Below are 17,006 nucleotides of genomic sequence, written 5' to 3'. Positions count from 1 at the left end.
AAAATGTATTTATGTACATTTTCTTTGAAAATGAAATATAAAATTTTATTTAAAATTCAAGTTCCTGTGATTTAAAGTTTATATCTTATTGTTTTAGCTTCAATAGGAAGAAAAGTTATATTGCATCATTATTTTGGCCTGTTTATATTGCTTTCTTTGTCACTGTATCTGCTTTTTGATTAGATGTTATGATGCATAGTTGCATACTAATATCATTTATTTTCTCTCTTCTTGAAGAATATCTATTTTTCTCTTTATTTTTTTATGAAAGAAAATATCCAAAAATCTTGCTTTTATGAATAGATACTGTAATCTCTAGGGGTATGTGTGTGTAGTTTAACTGTTCCTATCATCTTCAGTGGTTTTGGAAAAATTTACTTTTGATTAGTACTGGCTTTTAAGGATATACATTAAAAAAATATATGTAATCTTCTATTTAAACTAGGGGCAAGTGGATTACATCTCACCAAACATGAAAACTTTCATGGTGGGTTAGATGCCATATCAGTTGGGGATGGATTATTTACCATACTGACAACTCTAAGTAAAAAAGCTTCTACAGTCCACATGATGTTACAGCCAATTTTAACCTACATGGCCTGTGGGTATATGGGCAGACAAGTAAGTTCAATTCACCAACAGTTACAGTATTTCATGTAATATTTGATATTATGAATAGAGAAATACTTACTTACCTACTTACTTATATATGTGTTTTAACAGAAACAGAGTAATATTCATATCATATTAAAAAATGTATCAATAGGTGAGGATTATAGGCTTATTAATAGAAGTTGGGGAGTAGTTTCTCAAGGTGATATTTTCCAAGGACTACAGTGATATATAAATACAACATTTAGCATGTTCTTAAACTTTAGATTTCTTTTTATGGGCCCAGGAAGTGGTTCTTTCTTTTTCCTTAAAAACAACATAGTTGAATAGGATGTTCTTTATAAATGATATGTAAGAAAATTTAATATGACTGTTTTTCAAATTTATGTTGTATATTTAGTTTTTTTCAGTTAAGAAAAATTAGGATAACTTCAAAAAGAAAAATACGTTAGAATGTATGCTTTTCTTTATTTTCTGTTAAAAATGAAATTATAGGAACCAGTTTTTTTTTCCTTTTAAACTGTTTTGTCCATTTATTATTTTTCAAATGCAGATTTCAACACATTTCTTAGGGGAGTTTTTGTATATATCAGTGTATAATTGTCATTTTCTTAAAATGTTTTTGAATGTATAATTATATTTCAATTGGAAATGCAAAAGAATTGAGTAGATGCAATTTTTTTAAGGAAATTAGTGTCTACTGGAAAACAATGAATGCACACTAAAGGATGAAATTATAATTGTAAATGAAGGTAGTTGCTTACAAATTACTCTTGAGTACAAAGAGGAGATAGTTGTCTTTCTAATTCAGATAAGTTTTTTATGTGCTTTGGCAGATAACTTGTATTTAGTGTATTTAAGATTGTCAGTTTATAAAAATTATAAAGGAATATTATATGGACTTAGAAGTATAGTTTTCTTGGTTCATAGGAAGATATAAAATTATAATATACATATTTATTTTTTAGGGCTCTCTTGCTACTTGCCAGTTATCTGAACCATTATTGTGGTTTATTTTGAGAGTATTGGATACTAGTGATGCCTTGAAAGCATTCCACGATATGGGTAAGATAAAATTTCAAAAGCGTTTATTTACGTGTAATCATTCTGATAGTACACTCTGTTTTTACTTTTGTAGTCTTCTGTGATTGTTGACTCTTGATGTCAAAGCATCTGTTTTAAGATAATTTTCATTCAGTTTTCTTTGTTAACTTAGGTGGTGTTCAGCTCATTTGCAACAACATGGTTACAAGTACAAGGGCTATTGTAAACACTGCAAGAAGTATGGTATCAACAATTATGAAATTTCTTGATTCTGGTCCAAATAAAGCTGTTGACAGTACTTTGAAAACGAGAATACTAGCTTCTGAACCTGACAATGCGGAAGGGATCCATAACTTTGCACCCCTGGGTAGGAAAATGATTGCATGTTATTATGAATTTATTTCATATATTCACTGGTATAAAGGAAAATTAGTTATTAAACTAACTATTATTGTCATTTGAATAGTTTCGTTTTACAAAATGTGTTATATACGACAGCAGAATGCAATATAATTCATATCACACATATAGAGCACAAATTTTCATCTCTGTACACAAAGTAGAATCACTCCATTCATGTCTTCATACATGTACTTTGGGTAATAATGTCCATCAGTATATGAATATTGAAGAGTCCAATAAAGATTAAATTATACTAAAACAGTCGAAGTCCATAAAAAGCAAAGTATTTTATATCCTTTATGAATACTTCTAGTTTCTGCTTGATTTAATCTAATCTTATTTTCTAAAACTTATTTACCCTACAAAGCTATAAAATACAATCAAGAAGTATTCATCAAGTAAATAATACAATATTATAAAAGGCTATGTCATAATAAATATGATATTTATTTGACCTATTCGGGTCCTTGGCCCATTTATTGATTGGGTTCTTTGTTTTTTGGTTTTTTTTGGTGTTAAGATTTTTGAGCTCTTTATATATCCTAGAGATTAGTGCTCTATCTGATGTGCATGTGGTAAAAAGTCGTTTCTAAATTGTAGGCTCTCTATTCACCTCACTGATTGTTTCTTTTGTTGAGAAGAAGCTTTTTAGTTTGAATCCATCCCATTTATTGATTCTTGATTTTATTTCTTTTTTGTTTTTGTTGTTCTTAATGCTTTATTGCATATGTGGGGGGGGGCAAATTCTTATTTATTTAAAATGTCTTCTGTAGGTACAATCACATCTAGCAGTCCTACTGCCCAACCAGCTGAAGTGCTTTTGCAGGCGACACCACCCCATCGAAGAGCTCGCTCTGCTGCTTGGTCCTACATCTTTCTGCCTGAGGAGGCATGGTGTGACCTTACCATTCACCTTCCTGCAGCAGTGCTACTGAAAGAGATACATATCCAACCTCATCTTGCATCTCTTGCAAGTAAGTAATGGCTTATAAAGCATTATGACAATAAATTATAATTTAGAAACACTTGAAGTAAGAATAATGGGTTTTTTTACCTTTATTTTGTTTATTTTTGTCTGGTGGTGAGGATCAAACCCAGTGCATCACATGTGTGAGGCAAGCACTCTACCGCTGAGCTACAACCCCAACCCCGACAAAAGAAAAATATTTATCAAATTTAAGGGCTTAGGTATGATTACCAGATTATAATTTTGGAGCAGATTTTGGTGGAATAATCAACACTACCTTAAAGTTATTTCCCATTAAATGAAATGATAGGGTTGTTATCCTCAAACAAATAGTATTTGATGAAGTCCAGAAAAATATAGTCCAGTTATGTTATTCAACCTTTCTTTTCTCCCAATTTATTATTAATATTTTATGTCAAAATGAGTTTGTTTACTCATTTTGTTTGTGAGTAATGTTTGTTAGCAGTCTTAGTTTGTCTACATTGGTCCTCCTTACTAACCCTGAAATGTAAAATTCACTTAGATTTATTTGCATGCCTTACCCTACCTCTACTGGAAGATAATTACCTCTACAAAGAATTTTGTGACTTTTTTAGAGTAGTATTTTCAATATTTGAGTGTGAACTCAAAATTTATATTTCATATTTATTATGACATAGCCTTTTGTAATATTATATTACATTGATGAGTATTTCTTGATTGTATTTTATAGCTTTGTAGGGTAAATAAGTTTTAGAAAATAAGGTTAGATAAGGTTAGATTAAGTCAAGCAGAAACTAGAAGTATTCATAAAGAAAGTAAAATACTATTTTGCTTTTTATGGACTTCGATTGTTTTAGTATAATTTAATCTTTATTGGACTCTTTAATATTCATATATTGATCGTCATTACTATCAAGTATCACCCAATAACTGAATGAAGACCAATGGGAAATTTGCAGATTTCAGGCATATTTGAAAGAAAAAACTTTTTTCTTCTGATTTGAACATTTAGACTATTATATCCAATTAGTAATTGAGTCCATACTACTAGATACAAACAGATATAGTTAATATAAATTAGAAGGGAAAAAGGCTAATGCAGAGAAGAAACACAATATAAAGGGGAACTCTGGTATGAAAATGCAGATGTTTTATGAGTTTCCTGCTTACGTGTGCTTAACGAAACAGTTTGGTTTTACTTTTGGATTGGAGCAGACATTGGACGTATGTATGCTTCAGTAGAGATAACAAAGGCTTTCAAATCAAATATGGACTTCAATATAAGGTGTACCATTTGTTCTTTTTTTTTTGTACCATTTGTTCTTGTGGGGAATTGAATTACCTAATTTTTTTTTCCACTGTGTCTGCTGTATAAATACTTTCTTCAAAAGGTTTTGAAGTTCAGTTTTAGAAATTGGTATGAATTCTCTAATTCCCTGTGTAATTCTGATATATTATTGACATGCAGTAAAATTTAGTCCTAATTTTACCATTGAAATTAAAATTAAAACCTCATTTTAAGATGGTTTTAGTTGGAGATGCATTTAATATATGGACTTCTGTGCTATGGTAGGGAGAATCAGTTTTCCTGTGGTAGCTGCCATTTGTTACCTCATTGGGGTTCCTGCATGTTAAGCAAGCACTCAAGTATCATGCTACACCCCAGCCCTGTTCGTGGCAATTTTGAATAAAGTAGAAATGATAAAGTAAATGCCTTTTTGGTTGTTTGGATTGCACATCTTAAGTTAACTGTGTTTTTCTTTTCTTAGGTGAATGTTAAACATTTGAATATGATCTTTCTATTATGTTGAGGATCAAATATTTAATATTGCGAAATAGCTCCAAAACTAATTATGATGAAATTCACTGAGAAAGTATGATTTGGTGTATGAATTTTTTTATTAAGTTTATAGTGAATGTAACTGAAAGCTGCTCTTTTACTTGGATTTTTATTAGATTTTGAAATCTAGTTCACTTTTCTGTTTGTGGTTGTTCAATTTTCTCTTCTTATAGCCTGCCCATCCTCAGTGTCTGTTGAAGTAAGTGCAGATGGGGTAAATATGCTACCTTTGTCCACTCCTGTTGTTACCAGTGGTCTCACCTACATAAAAATTCAGCTTGTAAAAGCTGAGGTAGCTTCTGCTGTCTGCCTTAGACTACATCGTCCACGAGATGCCAGCACGTTAGGCCTTTCACAAATTAAATTATTGGGCCTCACCGCGTTTGGTACCACTTCTTCAGCAACAGTTAATAATCCCTTTCTTCCATCTGAAGATCAGGTATCTAAAACAAGGTATGTTTTTTTCCCCTTATTCTTTAAAAAGGTTTTGGGTTTTTTTCCCTGAAATTATTCATCTCATTGTCTGTTTTTTTTTTTTTCTAAGGTTTTAGGAAGTTCTTTGTTCCATAGGTTGTACATATGATATCTATATAATATCTTAATTTTTTATTAGGTGAAATAGAGATAGCAATTTTGTGGAAGGAGAATCCTGAGATTGATTGAAATTGAGATTTTTATGTGTTTAATCTTTTGAGTTGACCCACAGTGGGACATATATGTTTGTAGCTTTCAGGGTTTGTGTATGTATATGTGGGGGTTTTTTTGGGGGGGGTGGCGGGAGGGAGTCATGGTCTATATAGGGATTCCCACATGCCCACATGCTTTTAAGTAGGAGTATATCTCAATACTTGAATCATGCAAACTGACTATAGAAAGAGGGAACTAATCTTGAATAATTATTCCTAAAAGCCCGTTATTAAAAGTATTATGTCTGAACGAAACATATTAGGACATGAATTTGATAAATTTTGATGGTTAAAAATTTTATAGTGAAGTTTTATTGAAAATTTTGCCTAATAGAAAATTCAGTATTTTTCTATTTTCAAGTTTTACAACTCTATGATCTTAATCAGTTGCTATTTAGAAAGAAAAAAAAAAGATAAAAACTGAGTCAGTGGCTGTTTTTGTTTGTTTGTTTTAAAGCAAGCTTATAGCTCCTGGTGGTATGAGCACTTAAATACTTATAGGGCAAACTTTCTGTGTGTTTAATTCTTTATCGATTTTTTAATATCTTTATTTTATTTTTATGTGGTGCTGAGAATCAACCCAGTGCCTCACACATACTAGGTGAGCACGCTACCACTTGAGCCACATCCCCAGCCCCATAATTCTTTATTGATTTTGCAGACGTCTACCATTTGCTCCATTTATTTATTTATTTATTGGTGGTATCAGGGATTGAACCCAGGGCCTTATGCATGCGAGGCAAGTGCCCTATCACTGAGCTATACTTCTCAACCCTTAACTGGTGATTTTTAAGAAACAAAATATAATGATGTTTTAAAATGTTTTATTCTATCTGTGAAATAACTTGAGCTACTTATATTTATCTTGTAAGTAATTTTGTGTTTATATTTCAGTATTGGATGGTTACGGCTGTTGCATCATTGCCTTACCCACATAAGTGACCTGGAAGGAATGATGGCAAGTGCTGCTGCACCTACTGCTAATCTTCTACAGACTTGTGCTGCTTTATTGATGTCACCATACTGTGGAATGCATTCACCCAATATTGAGGTTGTGCTTGTAAAGATAGGACTACAGTCTACTAGAATTGGCCTGAAGCTTATAGACATTCTCCTGAGAAATTGTGCCGCATCAGGCAGCGATCCTACAGGTGGCAATTAACTCTGATATTTTATATTTTACATTATCCTACAAAGCAATCACAATTGGCTTAAGCAATCTTGACGATTATTCCTGTTTCTGAAATCAATTTCTCTTTAGCTTCATTAGTTTTCAAATTTGTTTTCTCTTGTTAGATTTTATGATTTGGTTTTAATGAATCACTTAAAAATTAAGCACTTCTTCCCTTTCCAAATTTATTTATCTAGTAACTTTATTGTTTTTCTTTTCTGTTGTAAGATTTGAATAGCCCTTTACTTTTTGGAAGACTGAACGGACTGTCTTCTGACTCTACCATAGATATTCTTTACCAGCTTGGTACAACTCAGGATTCCGGAACAAAAGACAGGTATATGATGATCCTGTTTTCATTGAAGCACACATGTATACAAATATGGCTGTAATGAATGTTACTTACCATACTTTGTCCTTATACAATATTACATAAAAGTTAAGATGGTATTGTTATTTTTAGCGTATCTAGCTATTTACATAGTACAACTTTTAGAGATTATCATGAATAACATAAGTTTTCATGTATTTGGATGTATCTTGAGTAAAGTTGAACTCAAGCAGAATTCGTAGTCTCTCTTTTAAAGACTGGAATGGAATAAAAACATTTTTAAGTCAACCATGTTGTGATATGACCTTTATAAGGTGATGGTACCATAATCATGCTATCTCAATTAGTACTTACTAATTATATATAAATATTAGACTCTCTACCTTCTTTTTCTTGCTTCCCACAAGGTGAAACAATATTATACTAATAATATCTGAACACTTGAACTAAATGTTTAGTGGTTTCTACATATAAGTAATTTTGATGGGTTCTGCTAATATGATTCTTCCTTAAAATCTTCTACTCCAAATTGATAAAAAGTCTGAAGTACTTCTGAAATGTTGTTTGAGCAACTGTTTGGTATTCTTTCATTTCATTTCATATATGGTATATGGGCATATATATAATATGTGAATTTAAAAGTAATATAAATAATTTCTGAGCTAGAGATATATTTCCTCAGTTATCCTTTAAAGTTTTGGTTATTTATATTGAAAAAGAAATCCTTCAGTATTTTAACTTCTTACTTTATAAATTATTATCAAAATTGTTAACTTTTTGGTGGGTACTTACTCTTTTTATAGGTATTTACATAATAATGTCTATATGCTTGCTATTTTATTAAGTACTAGAGAAAACAGGTTAATTGAGTTCTGCTCTGTGCCTTCATGGTTGGGGAGACAGAGCAGTATCACCCAACAAGGAGGGTGTCAATTTGGGTATATGCAATGAAGTGCTTAATAGTGCAGGCATTCAGGGAAAGATGATTAATATTTACTCATAAATAGTGTAATAGTAGTCACTTAGTTTTGCCCTATTAATTGCACATTCTCTTTTTGGTATTTTTTTTTTTAAGAGAGAGAGAATTTTTAATATTTATTTTTTAGTTTTCAGCAGACACAACATCTTTGTTTGTTTGTGGTGCTGAGGATCGAACCCGGGCCGCACGCATGCCAGGCGAGCGCGCTACCGCTTGAGCCACATCCCCAGCCCTTGCACATTCTCTTGCTTAGAAAAATTTAAATTTTCATTTTTAACATTGTAAATATATTTTTAGCATGTTGTCTTCAAAATATTAAGCAGGTTAGTTTTTCCCCTAAGTGTTTTACTTTATGTAAAACTATATGATAAGTATTTTACATTGTAGATGATTGCAATTAGTTTTTTTACCTAGTAAATAACAATTTTTTTTTTGCCAAATTTAGTTAGTAGAGTTAAAATATATTTTAAACACAAAATATATTTTAAAAATGAGCACTTATTTTTCCAGATAGGTTGCTTAAATTCTCTTAGAACAAAATTGCTTAGTTTTTAAATTTTAGTTTTATCATAAATAGAAAATTAAACTTAATTTTCTCCACATATTTTTCAAAGCATGATTGCTTATCCTTTAGAACTAACATTAATGCCAAGATTTCGGAAACCCCTGGAATAAGAAATTATTACTTGTCCCTAATTATCTCATCTTCCTTCTCTTTCTCAAATAATCTTTATGTCCTGTCATAAAAAATTAAGCATTTAAGATCTTACCTTTCAGTCCTTTAGGAGAGAAAGAGAATATTAAGCAATATTATGTGCCCTCTGCCCTCATTTCTTTTAATCTAAAGCAATCAATTTTGAATTTTGTGGTCTACACTAGAAAATCAGATACAAATGTAGTATTTTAATAATTGGACAATAAATCATAACATTTTTTTTATACAAACTCTAAAGTATTGTTTCTTTTTTTTTTTTTTTTTTATTATTGGTTGTTGAAAGTATTGTTTCTTTTAAAAGTGTTTTGTTCTTGGGCTGGGGATGTGGCTCAAGTGGTAGCGCGCTGGCCTGGCACGCGCAGGGCACTGGGTTCAATCCTCAGCACCACATACAGTAAAATGAAGATGTTGTACAGTGAAAACTAAAAAATAAATATTAAAAATTTCTCTCTTTCTAAAAAAAAAAGTGATTCATACTTTGATGTGTTTTACTGATCTGCAGCCTTAGGGGATTGGGAGTGAGATTGCCACAGTATGTGTTTGAGGACATATTCCATTGTCAGAATGAGTGAGAGTGGGTGACTGCTTCTAGTAAACATGCTGGTTTTGATCAGATCCTGCACAGTAAAGAAGTGTCCTCAGATCACTGCTGTATCTAGTGTAAATTTGCTATGAGAGGACAGAAAATTTAGAGGAGTTTGTTAAGATGTATATTCCGTAATTTTAGACATTTAAACATATTGTTTATAGGTAAGGTAAGAAGTAAAAAATACTTTATTTACTGAACTTTATTAAATAGTAGTTTTATTTAATTTAAATACTATTAATTCAAATAATGCTTTATTTAAAATTGGTAATGTTATTGGAAAACTGGAAAAACTACATCCTAGTTGCTTAGTTCCTCCCATTTGAAATTAAAATGATTCAGAACAAGTAGTATATTCTTATATATACCTTGCCTACATGCTAAAATGATATTTAATGAAATGTTAGTTGTGGCATTATTATTTATTGGAATTCATTTTCTTCTTTGAAGAATTCAGGCCTTGTTAAAATGGGTCAGTGATTCTGCAAGAGTGGCTGCTATGAAGAGAAGTGGCCGGATGAACTACTTATGCCCTAGCTCTTCAACAATAGAGTATGGTCTTCTCATGCCGTCTCCTTCTCATTTGCACTGTGTAGCAGCAATTCTTTGGCATAGTTATGAACTGCTGGTAGAATATGATTTACCAGCACTGCTGGACCGAGAACTCTTTGAGTAAGTATGATGATTTAAAAAATCCCCCCTGCTAATACTAGATTACTTCAGGTTTTCAATTATTAAACAGTGTTTTACATGTGTATTTGGATAAATATACTTTGAAAGTAGTAAATCTAATCAGTTTTAAATAGGATGTCACATAGGTTTAATTAGTGTGTTTGTGTGCGTGTGCGCACACGGGCATGTGCACGTGCTACCTTTTTTTTTTTTTTTTTTATTGCTAGGGAATAGAATCAGGGGCATTGTGTGTGCTAGAAACGCACGTGTACCACTGATCTACACCCCCATATTTTCTTCTTGTTTTAAGAAAATGTATTAGCAATGCTGCCTGCTTTTCTTGCCTGAAATCAGAATGCTTTGGGTAGGTCTTCATAGAGTATTGTGTCTGTTCTCCTTTGCATATTTATCCATTAGGATCTTTTATCTTTATTAATGTACCATTTTGGAGGAAAAGTATGGCTACATATTTTTGAAAGACTACTTTCTACATTGTCTTTGACAACTAGTTTTCATTTACTCATATTTCTTCATCATACTTGGCTAAGGCTTTGCCAAACTTACTAATAGATAACTGTAAGTTGGTAGCAAAATATTGTATTTATTTCTGAATAGTTCCATGAAGGCTTAGTGAAGGTAAGCCTTTGTTTTTTTAATCTCTTTATCTTCATATTTGGCCCTACCAGTTGGCATAATCCATGATTTATTAGTGAACCTCACTAAATTTTCGATTTGTAAACATGAACTTACACCACCTAAATGTCATATATAACCTAAACATTTCTTGTAATTTTTTTTGTTTTTCACATGATTTTTTTTAAGATTACATCGATAATGATAGAACCATTTAATATAAGTCACTTCATTTTCGGAACTCATTTTACCAAGTCCAATGTATCTAAATTATAGTATCATATTGTTAAGTGTCAAATAAACTATATTTTTCGTCAGTATATTTGATCTATAATAGAAATATTTAAATAATGGATTTTTTCTTTATAAAATAACTATATTATTAATATATGGTATCTTTTATTTCCCTAGGTTACTTTTTAATTGGTCCATGTCTCTTCCCTGCAACATGGTTTTGAAGAAAGCTGTCGACAGTCTACTTTGCTCAATGTGTCACATACACCCAAATTATTTTTCATTACTTATGGGCTGGATGGGAATTACCCCTCCTCCAGTGCAGTGTCACCACAGTCTGTCCATGACAGATGATAGCAAAAAGCAGGACCTTAGTTCATCTTTAACAGATGACTCTAAAAATGCACAAGCACCTCTTGCACTAACTGAATCACATCTGGCAACCCTTGCTTCTTCTTCTCAGTCTCCAGAAGCTATCAAACAGTTATTAGACTCAGGTTTGCCTTCTCTTCTTGTGAGGAGTCTGGCTAGTTTTTGCTTTAGCCACATTTCTTACTCAGAAAGCATTGCTCAGTCAATAGATATTTCCCAGGATAAACTCAGGCGCCATCATGTTCCACAGCATTGTAATAAAATGCCTATCACAGCAGACCTGGTTGCCCCTATTCTTAGGTTTTTGACAGAAGTTGGCAATAGCCATATTATGAAAGATTGGCTTGGTGGTTCTGAAGTCAATCCACTGTGGACAGCACTTCTTTTTTTATTGTGTCATTCTGGATCCACTTCTGGAGGACACAGCTTAGGTGCACAACAGACCAATGCAAGATCAGCTTCTCCTTCTTCAGCTGCTGCAACAGGATTGACAACTCAACAGCGTACTGCAATTGAGAATGCAACTGTTGCGTTCTTTCTGCAGTGTATTTCATGCCATCCTAATAATCAAAAGCTTATGGCACAGGTAAGAGGAGAAGAACTTGAACTGTGTTAGGTTTTGGTTGTCTGTTATTTTAATATACTATCACATTGCACTAGAAGAATAAAATAGAGAGGGTTATGTATTAAGGCCAGATGATGGTAAACTTGAGATAAGTAGAATTTGAAGATTTGAATTTAAACTATAATTAAAATGAAGTACCAATATCTCCTCTCTGCCCCCTCAAAATATATGGTCTCAAAAATAATTTATTCTTTATGATAAGGTGATTGGGAAATTCATACATAGGGATTCTTTATGTAGATCTTAGCACCCCTCCAAATCTCCCAATTGAAAAGAACAAGACCAAAAGAATAATATTTTAGCTGCTGGAAGAAGATTAACACTTTACTGTGATCATTGTTTACCACATTGCATTTAAACATTGTATTTTGCTGGAGCCAGATTTCTATGACTGTTAATTTGCTTCTCATTATATAGACTTATAGTAGGTTTCACATAGGAGGCTCTAGATAAATCACATAAAAAAGATAGCCAGACGTTGTAGCTCAGACCTTTAATCTCGTCAACTCTGGAGGCTGAATGACAAGTTCAAGGCCAACTTTAGCAATTTAGTGAGACCCTGTCTCAGAATAAAAAATTAAAATGTGAAAGATGATTTATTGTATTAAGCCTGAGGGACCTAAAATCTTGAAACCTAGAATTATTTCAAGGCAAATTCTAAGTTGGTGTTTGTCAAATTCTGCAGGTTTCTGGATTTTATGACCTTGGACAAGTTGTTTAACATGTAAAACAGGGCTAGTAATACCTGTCTTTAAGGATGTTTTGCCAGGATTTTTTTAAAAAATGTTTATTTTTATTTATAGTTTGATCTTTCTGAAGATCAGACCCTGGGCCTCACATGTTCTAGACAAATATTCCAAACACACACACACACACACTCACTCTCTCTCTCTCTCTCTCTCTCTCTCAAGCAAGCGCATGCACGTGTGTGTATAATAGAGATTATATTACAGAGCCTCTTTGACACAGGGAAAACACTAATAAAACTTTACTCTTATTTAATAGTGCTTATTGAGATCAAATTTTGTTAGTAGATTAAGGGGTATCAGTGAAAAGTTTTCAAAAATATTGAGTGATTCATCTTTATTAAGAGGAAGAACATGGGGCTGGGGATGTGGCTCAAGCAGTAGCGCGCTCGCCTGGCATGCGTGTGGCCCGGGTTCGATCCTCAGCACCACAAACAAACAAAGATGTTGTGTCCGTCGAGAACTAAGAAAAAATAAATAAATATTAAAATTCTCTCTCTCTGTCCCCCTCTCTCTCTCACTCTCTCTTTAAAAAAAAAAAAAGAGGAAGAACAAGATTCCTTATAATAATTAATGGTTGGGAAAATACCCTTCTGATTACTGCAGTTAAAGGGAAATTATACGTTATCAACTTTGACCAAGGGCTTGGTTATAGATACTTGAAATTTTGATATGTGTCATTGAGTATCCTGAATTGTTTCTGTTCAATTGATTTCTGGCCTGATTATCACCTCTGTCTCATTTTAAGACTTTGTTTGTTTATTTATTTTTGTGGTGCTAGGGATTGAACCCAAGGCCTTCTGCATGCAAGGCAAGCACTCTACCAACTGAGCTGTATCCCTAGCCCTTGGTTTTATATTTTTAACATACTTTATAAAATAATTTTTGTTGTAACCATATTAATATAGACTAAAGTTTCTTGTGTGAAAGACTCTTCAGTAGTAGTTTCTTTTCTTTTGTGGAAGGGGGAGGTAGGTATCAGGGATTGGATTCAGGGGGCACTTAACCACTGAGCTGCATCCCCAGTCCTTTGTTTATTTTATTTAGAGACAGGGTTGGATTTGAACTTGAGCCCCTAGAATGGACCACTGCACCCTACTTTTAGTAGTAAATTCTCTTATACTCAGAAATGTTTCTTATGTTTTGAACTTAACTGTATTCATATATTTGTTTTAAAATATTTTTTTAGTCATATATAGACACAAAATCTTTTTGTTTTTTCTCTGTGGTGCTGAGGATCGAACCTAGTGCCTCGTATGTGCGAGGCAAGTGCTCTGTCACTGAGCCACAACCCAGCCCTGTATTCATATATATTAAGTTAATTGTTTCTTTAGTTGCTGATTTGATGTAAATATGTTAGATGTATACTTGTTAATCTACATTCTTAATTTCTTGTTTATTCTTCAAAATAAAAGCTATAAACAAATTTGCAGTGAACTTGTTTTAATCTCTTGCCAGGTTCTTTGTGAACTATTTCAGACATCTCCCCAGAGAGGGAGTCTTCCAACATCAGGGAATATTTCAGGGTTTATAAGAAGACTGTTTTTGCAGTTGATGCTGGAAGACGAGAAAGTGACAATGTTTCTTCAGTCTCCCTGTCCGGTGAGTATTTAACACTTAACTTTTAATGATTACCTCTGTGTAAATATATCTCATAGTTAATTTTTGAGTGTGTACGTGTCTTCACATTCATCTAATTTTCAAAATAGCAAACCGAAACTGGAGCAAACTATACTTGATATCAGGACTTGAAATTCTCTTGAGGATAACCTCCCACCATCTCAATAACATAATTTTTCCTATACTGTACCTTAAGTAGTTTGATTTGATTTGGGGGGGAAAAATGACAGAATATTAGGTACAATGCTGCCAATGGAAAGTTAATAACAATTATGGCAAACATAATGTTTAAAGAAATATATCAAACTCTTGTGTCTTGTGTGCTTTATTGAACTTTTCATTCTTATATGTTTTTTAAATTGATTCTTAATGATATATATTCTAAAAAGTGGACTTCTTAATTTCTTTAATTTCTTCATTTTTCAGCTGTACAAAGGTAGAATTAATGCAACTAGCCATGTCATTCAGCATCCAATGTATGGAGCAGGACACAAGTTTCGTACTCTTCATTTACCAGTCTCAACAACATTATCAGATGTTCTTGACAGAGTGTCAGGCAAGTCAGATTTTAAGTATTAATTTTTCTTTTACTTTGTTAGATGTGTGTGGAATTCTATTTTATAACTTTATTTCATTGCTTCTGCTCACTTATCAACCACTTAATGACTAGAAAAGGTCAAAATATCTTTATAGTTCAAAGCATGAATAAAAAACTTATTAATTGGACAAAAATGTACAGTGCATTCAGGCATGAGTAGTCCTTTTGGTATGATGTATCTTATGCATAGTAATGACAAAGTGGGCAGCTAGAAATGCAAATCAGGCATTGGAAATCATTGATGGAATTTTACCAAAGTAAACCCTCTGGTCATTCAAGAGTGATGAATTGCAAGGCATTAGATTGGATAAGAGAAATTTTATTAATAAATGTTTTCTAAATCTAGGGACAAAGTGAGTGATAAAGAGATGATAATGAAATAGGTAGAAGTGTCTTGTCACTTTATCATGTATAGCCATTAGTGAAGAAAACAGAAGGCATTTTCTGTAGGTTTCATGCTTGTAGTATAGTGTGTGCTTTTAAACAACATACAGGTTTTTTTTTTTTAAAGCAGTTTTTAATAGCAGAATGCATACATCTACATTAGATAGTTCTATTTCTTGCCTCTTAGAAATCCCAGTTAATCAGTCAATGAATTTATTGAATATCTGCTATGTGCAGATACTTGTATAATTAGAATTTAACCTATTAATGTGAAAGTAAGCAGGACACATTCTGCCCTTAAAAGTAATTATGGGTTTATGTGTGTTAGATTTAAAAATAAACTGGAAATGTCAATGTGTATATTAGAGTATAAATATACTGTATACGTAAGAGGGATCACTATCAACTGAAGGAAGAATAGGAGTATCATATAAAAGCTGGAGATGTTCATTTACCAGAGGAAAATACAAATCTAAAGCTTATTAGAAAAAAAACAAAAAACTGGTTGAATAGATTGGAGAGTTGTTACCATAGACAGGTGCTAACTTAAGTTAAACCATATAAGTAGGTATGATCACTTTGAGTAAGGTAAAAATATTGTTTTCTAAGTCAGACATTGTGGTGCATGCCTGTAGGTCCCATCTGAGGCAGAAGGATTGCTTGAGCACAGGAGTTCAGTCCCAGCCTGGGCAACATAGTGAGACTCCATCTCTGAAGAAGGAAAAAAAAAAAGATTTTTTTTCAGTTCATAGTCATTGTATGTAAAACAGCTGTATGCAAAAATTGAAATTCTTTCCTACCTTTTAACAAAGTGTTTAGTTCAGTGTTATAATATTGTAATACTTATTTTAAAAATCATGGTTTCTAACTTGAAAATGTCTTATCTATTACAGCTGAACTTTTTTGAAAATCTGATTTTAGAGGCTCTTTTCTGATAAATAAAATTGAAAAATAAAAATTAATTAAATAGATGAAGGGAATAAATATTCCTAAAGTTTTAATTATTGATATTTTATATATTTAACTTGAAATTCAAAACTACATTCTACTACAAAATAACTGAAATTTTAACATTTTTTATTTTCTAAGAATGCTATTGTAAAACATTGTATTCCATCATTTAGAATATTCTACAAAATAATTCCCTTTAATTTTTTTTTTTTTTTTGTAATATTTATTCTTTAGTAATAGGTGGATACAATAACTTAGTGCCTCATGCATGCTAGGTGAGCGCTTTTCCTCTGAGCCACAACTCCAGCCCCTCCCTTTAATTTTTAAACATAATTTCATTTATTACATAAATATTCAAATAACATAATTGTTTGTAAATATACCACATCAAAACTTATGTGCTAAATTTAACCTCTTTGTAGCAGTTCTTTAACCCTTTGAAGTGGGCTTATGACCTTTAGTCATTTTATGATACATGTTACATATATTTATTTCAATATGTATTGAAATATAGAAGTAATTTAGAAATATTTTATCAATAATTTTACTCACTTATAGCTTTGACACCATTGGTTTTAAATAAATAATATAGTTTACAGGTCACTATATTTGTATTTATTCATCTCTATGTCAAATATTTAGAAGTTTGATTTAGTTCTTTTTTTAAATGTCCTTGTCCTTACTTAAAGTGTACAAGCATTCTACTTTCTTACACACATTAGGCAGTGTGTATTATTTTTCTCCTCACATTAGATGGTACATTCTTGCCTCCTTGTCTGAAAATTTTATTGGATTCCAGAAAAACATGAATGCTATTTTCTTGGGTTCTGGTTTATTTTTTGTTCTATAAATTTTT

At 32.0% G+C, this 17,006-nt stretch overlaps 1 protein-coding gene across 18 annotated transcripts in view; it reads left to right on the top strand.

The window, feature by feature from the left end:
- Positions 1-17,006, top strand: part of Birc6 (baculoviral IAP repeat containing 6) — a 212,070-nt gene that overhangs the window by 124,225 nt on the left and 70,839 nt on the right. For all 18 annotated transcript variants that reach the window (XR_013429101.1, XM_078029413.1, XM_078029415.1 and 15 more), the window contains 11 exons: positions 446-621; positions 1,581-1,677; positions 1,829-2,023; positions 2,832-3,032; positions 5,021-5,300; positions 6,428-6,684; positions 6,933-7,041; positions 9,766-9,987; positions 11,032-11,812; positions 14,056-14,199; positions 14,644-14,773. Coding sequence is in view for 17 of the 18 variants with exons in the window: in XM_078029413.1 (XP_077885539.1) it covers positions 446-621; positions 1,581-1,677; positions 1,829-2,023; positions 2,832-3,032; positions 5,021-5,300; positions 6,428-6,684; positions 6,933-7,041; positions 9,766-9,987; positions 11,032-11,812; positions 14,056-14,199; positions 14,644-14,773 (2,592 nt within the window). In the remaining variant the exon portion in view is untranslated. The remainder of the gene's footprint in view (positions 1-445; positions 622-1,580; positions 1,678-1,828; positions 2,024-2,831; positions 3,033-5,020; positions 5,301-6,427; positions 6,685-6,932; positions 7,042-9,765; positions 9,988-11,031; positions 11,813-14,055; positions 14,200-14,643; positions 14,774-17,006) is intronic.

The sequence above is a fragment of the Ictidomys tridecemlineatus genome, chromosome 12 (genome assembly GCF_052094955.1).
Source record: "Ictidomys tridecemlineatus isolate mIctTri1 chromosome 12, mIctTri1.hap1, whole genome shotgun sequence".
Taxonomy (NCBI): domain Eukaryota; kingdom Metazoa; phylum Chordata; class Mammalia; order Rodentia; family Sciuridae; genus Ictidomys; species Ictidomys tridecemlineatus.
The sequence above is the reverse complement of the archived record's forward strand: the minus strand, read 5'-3'. Positions and strand labels throughout refer to the sequence as shown.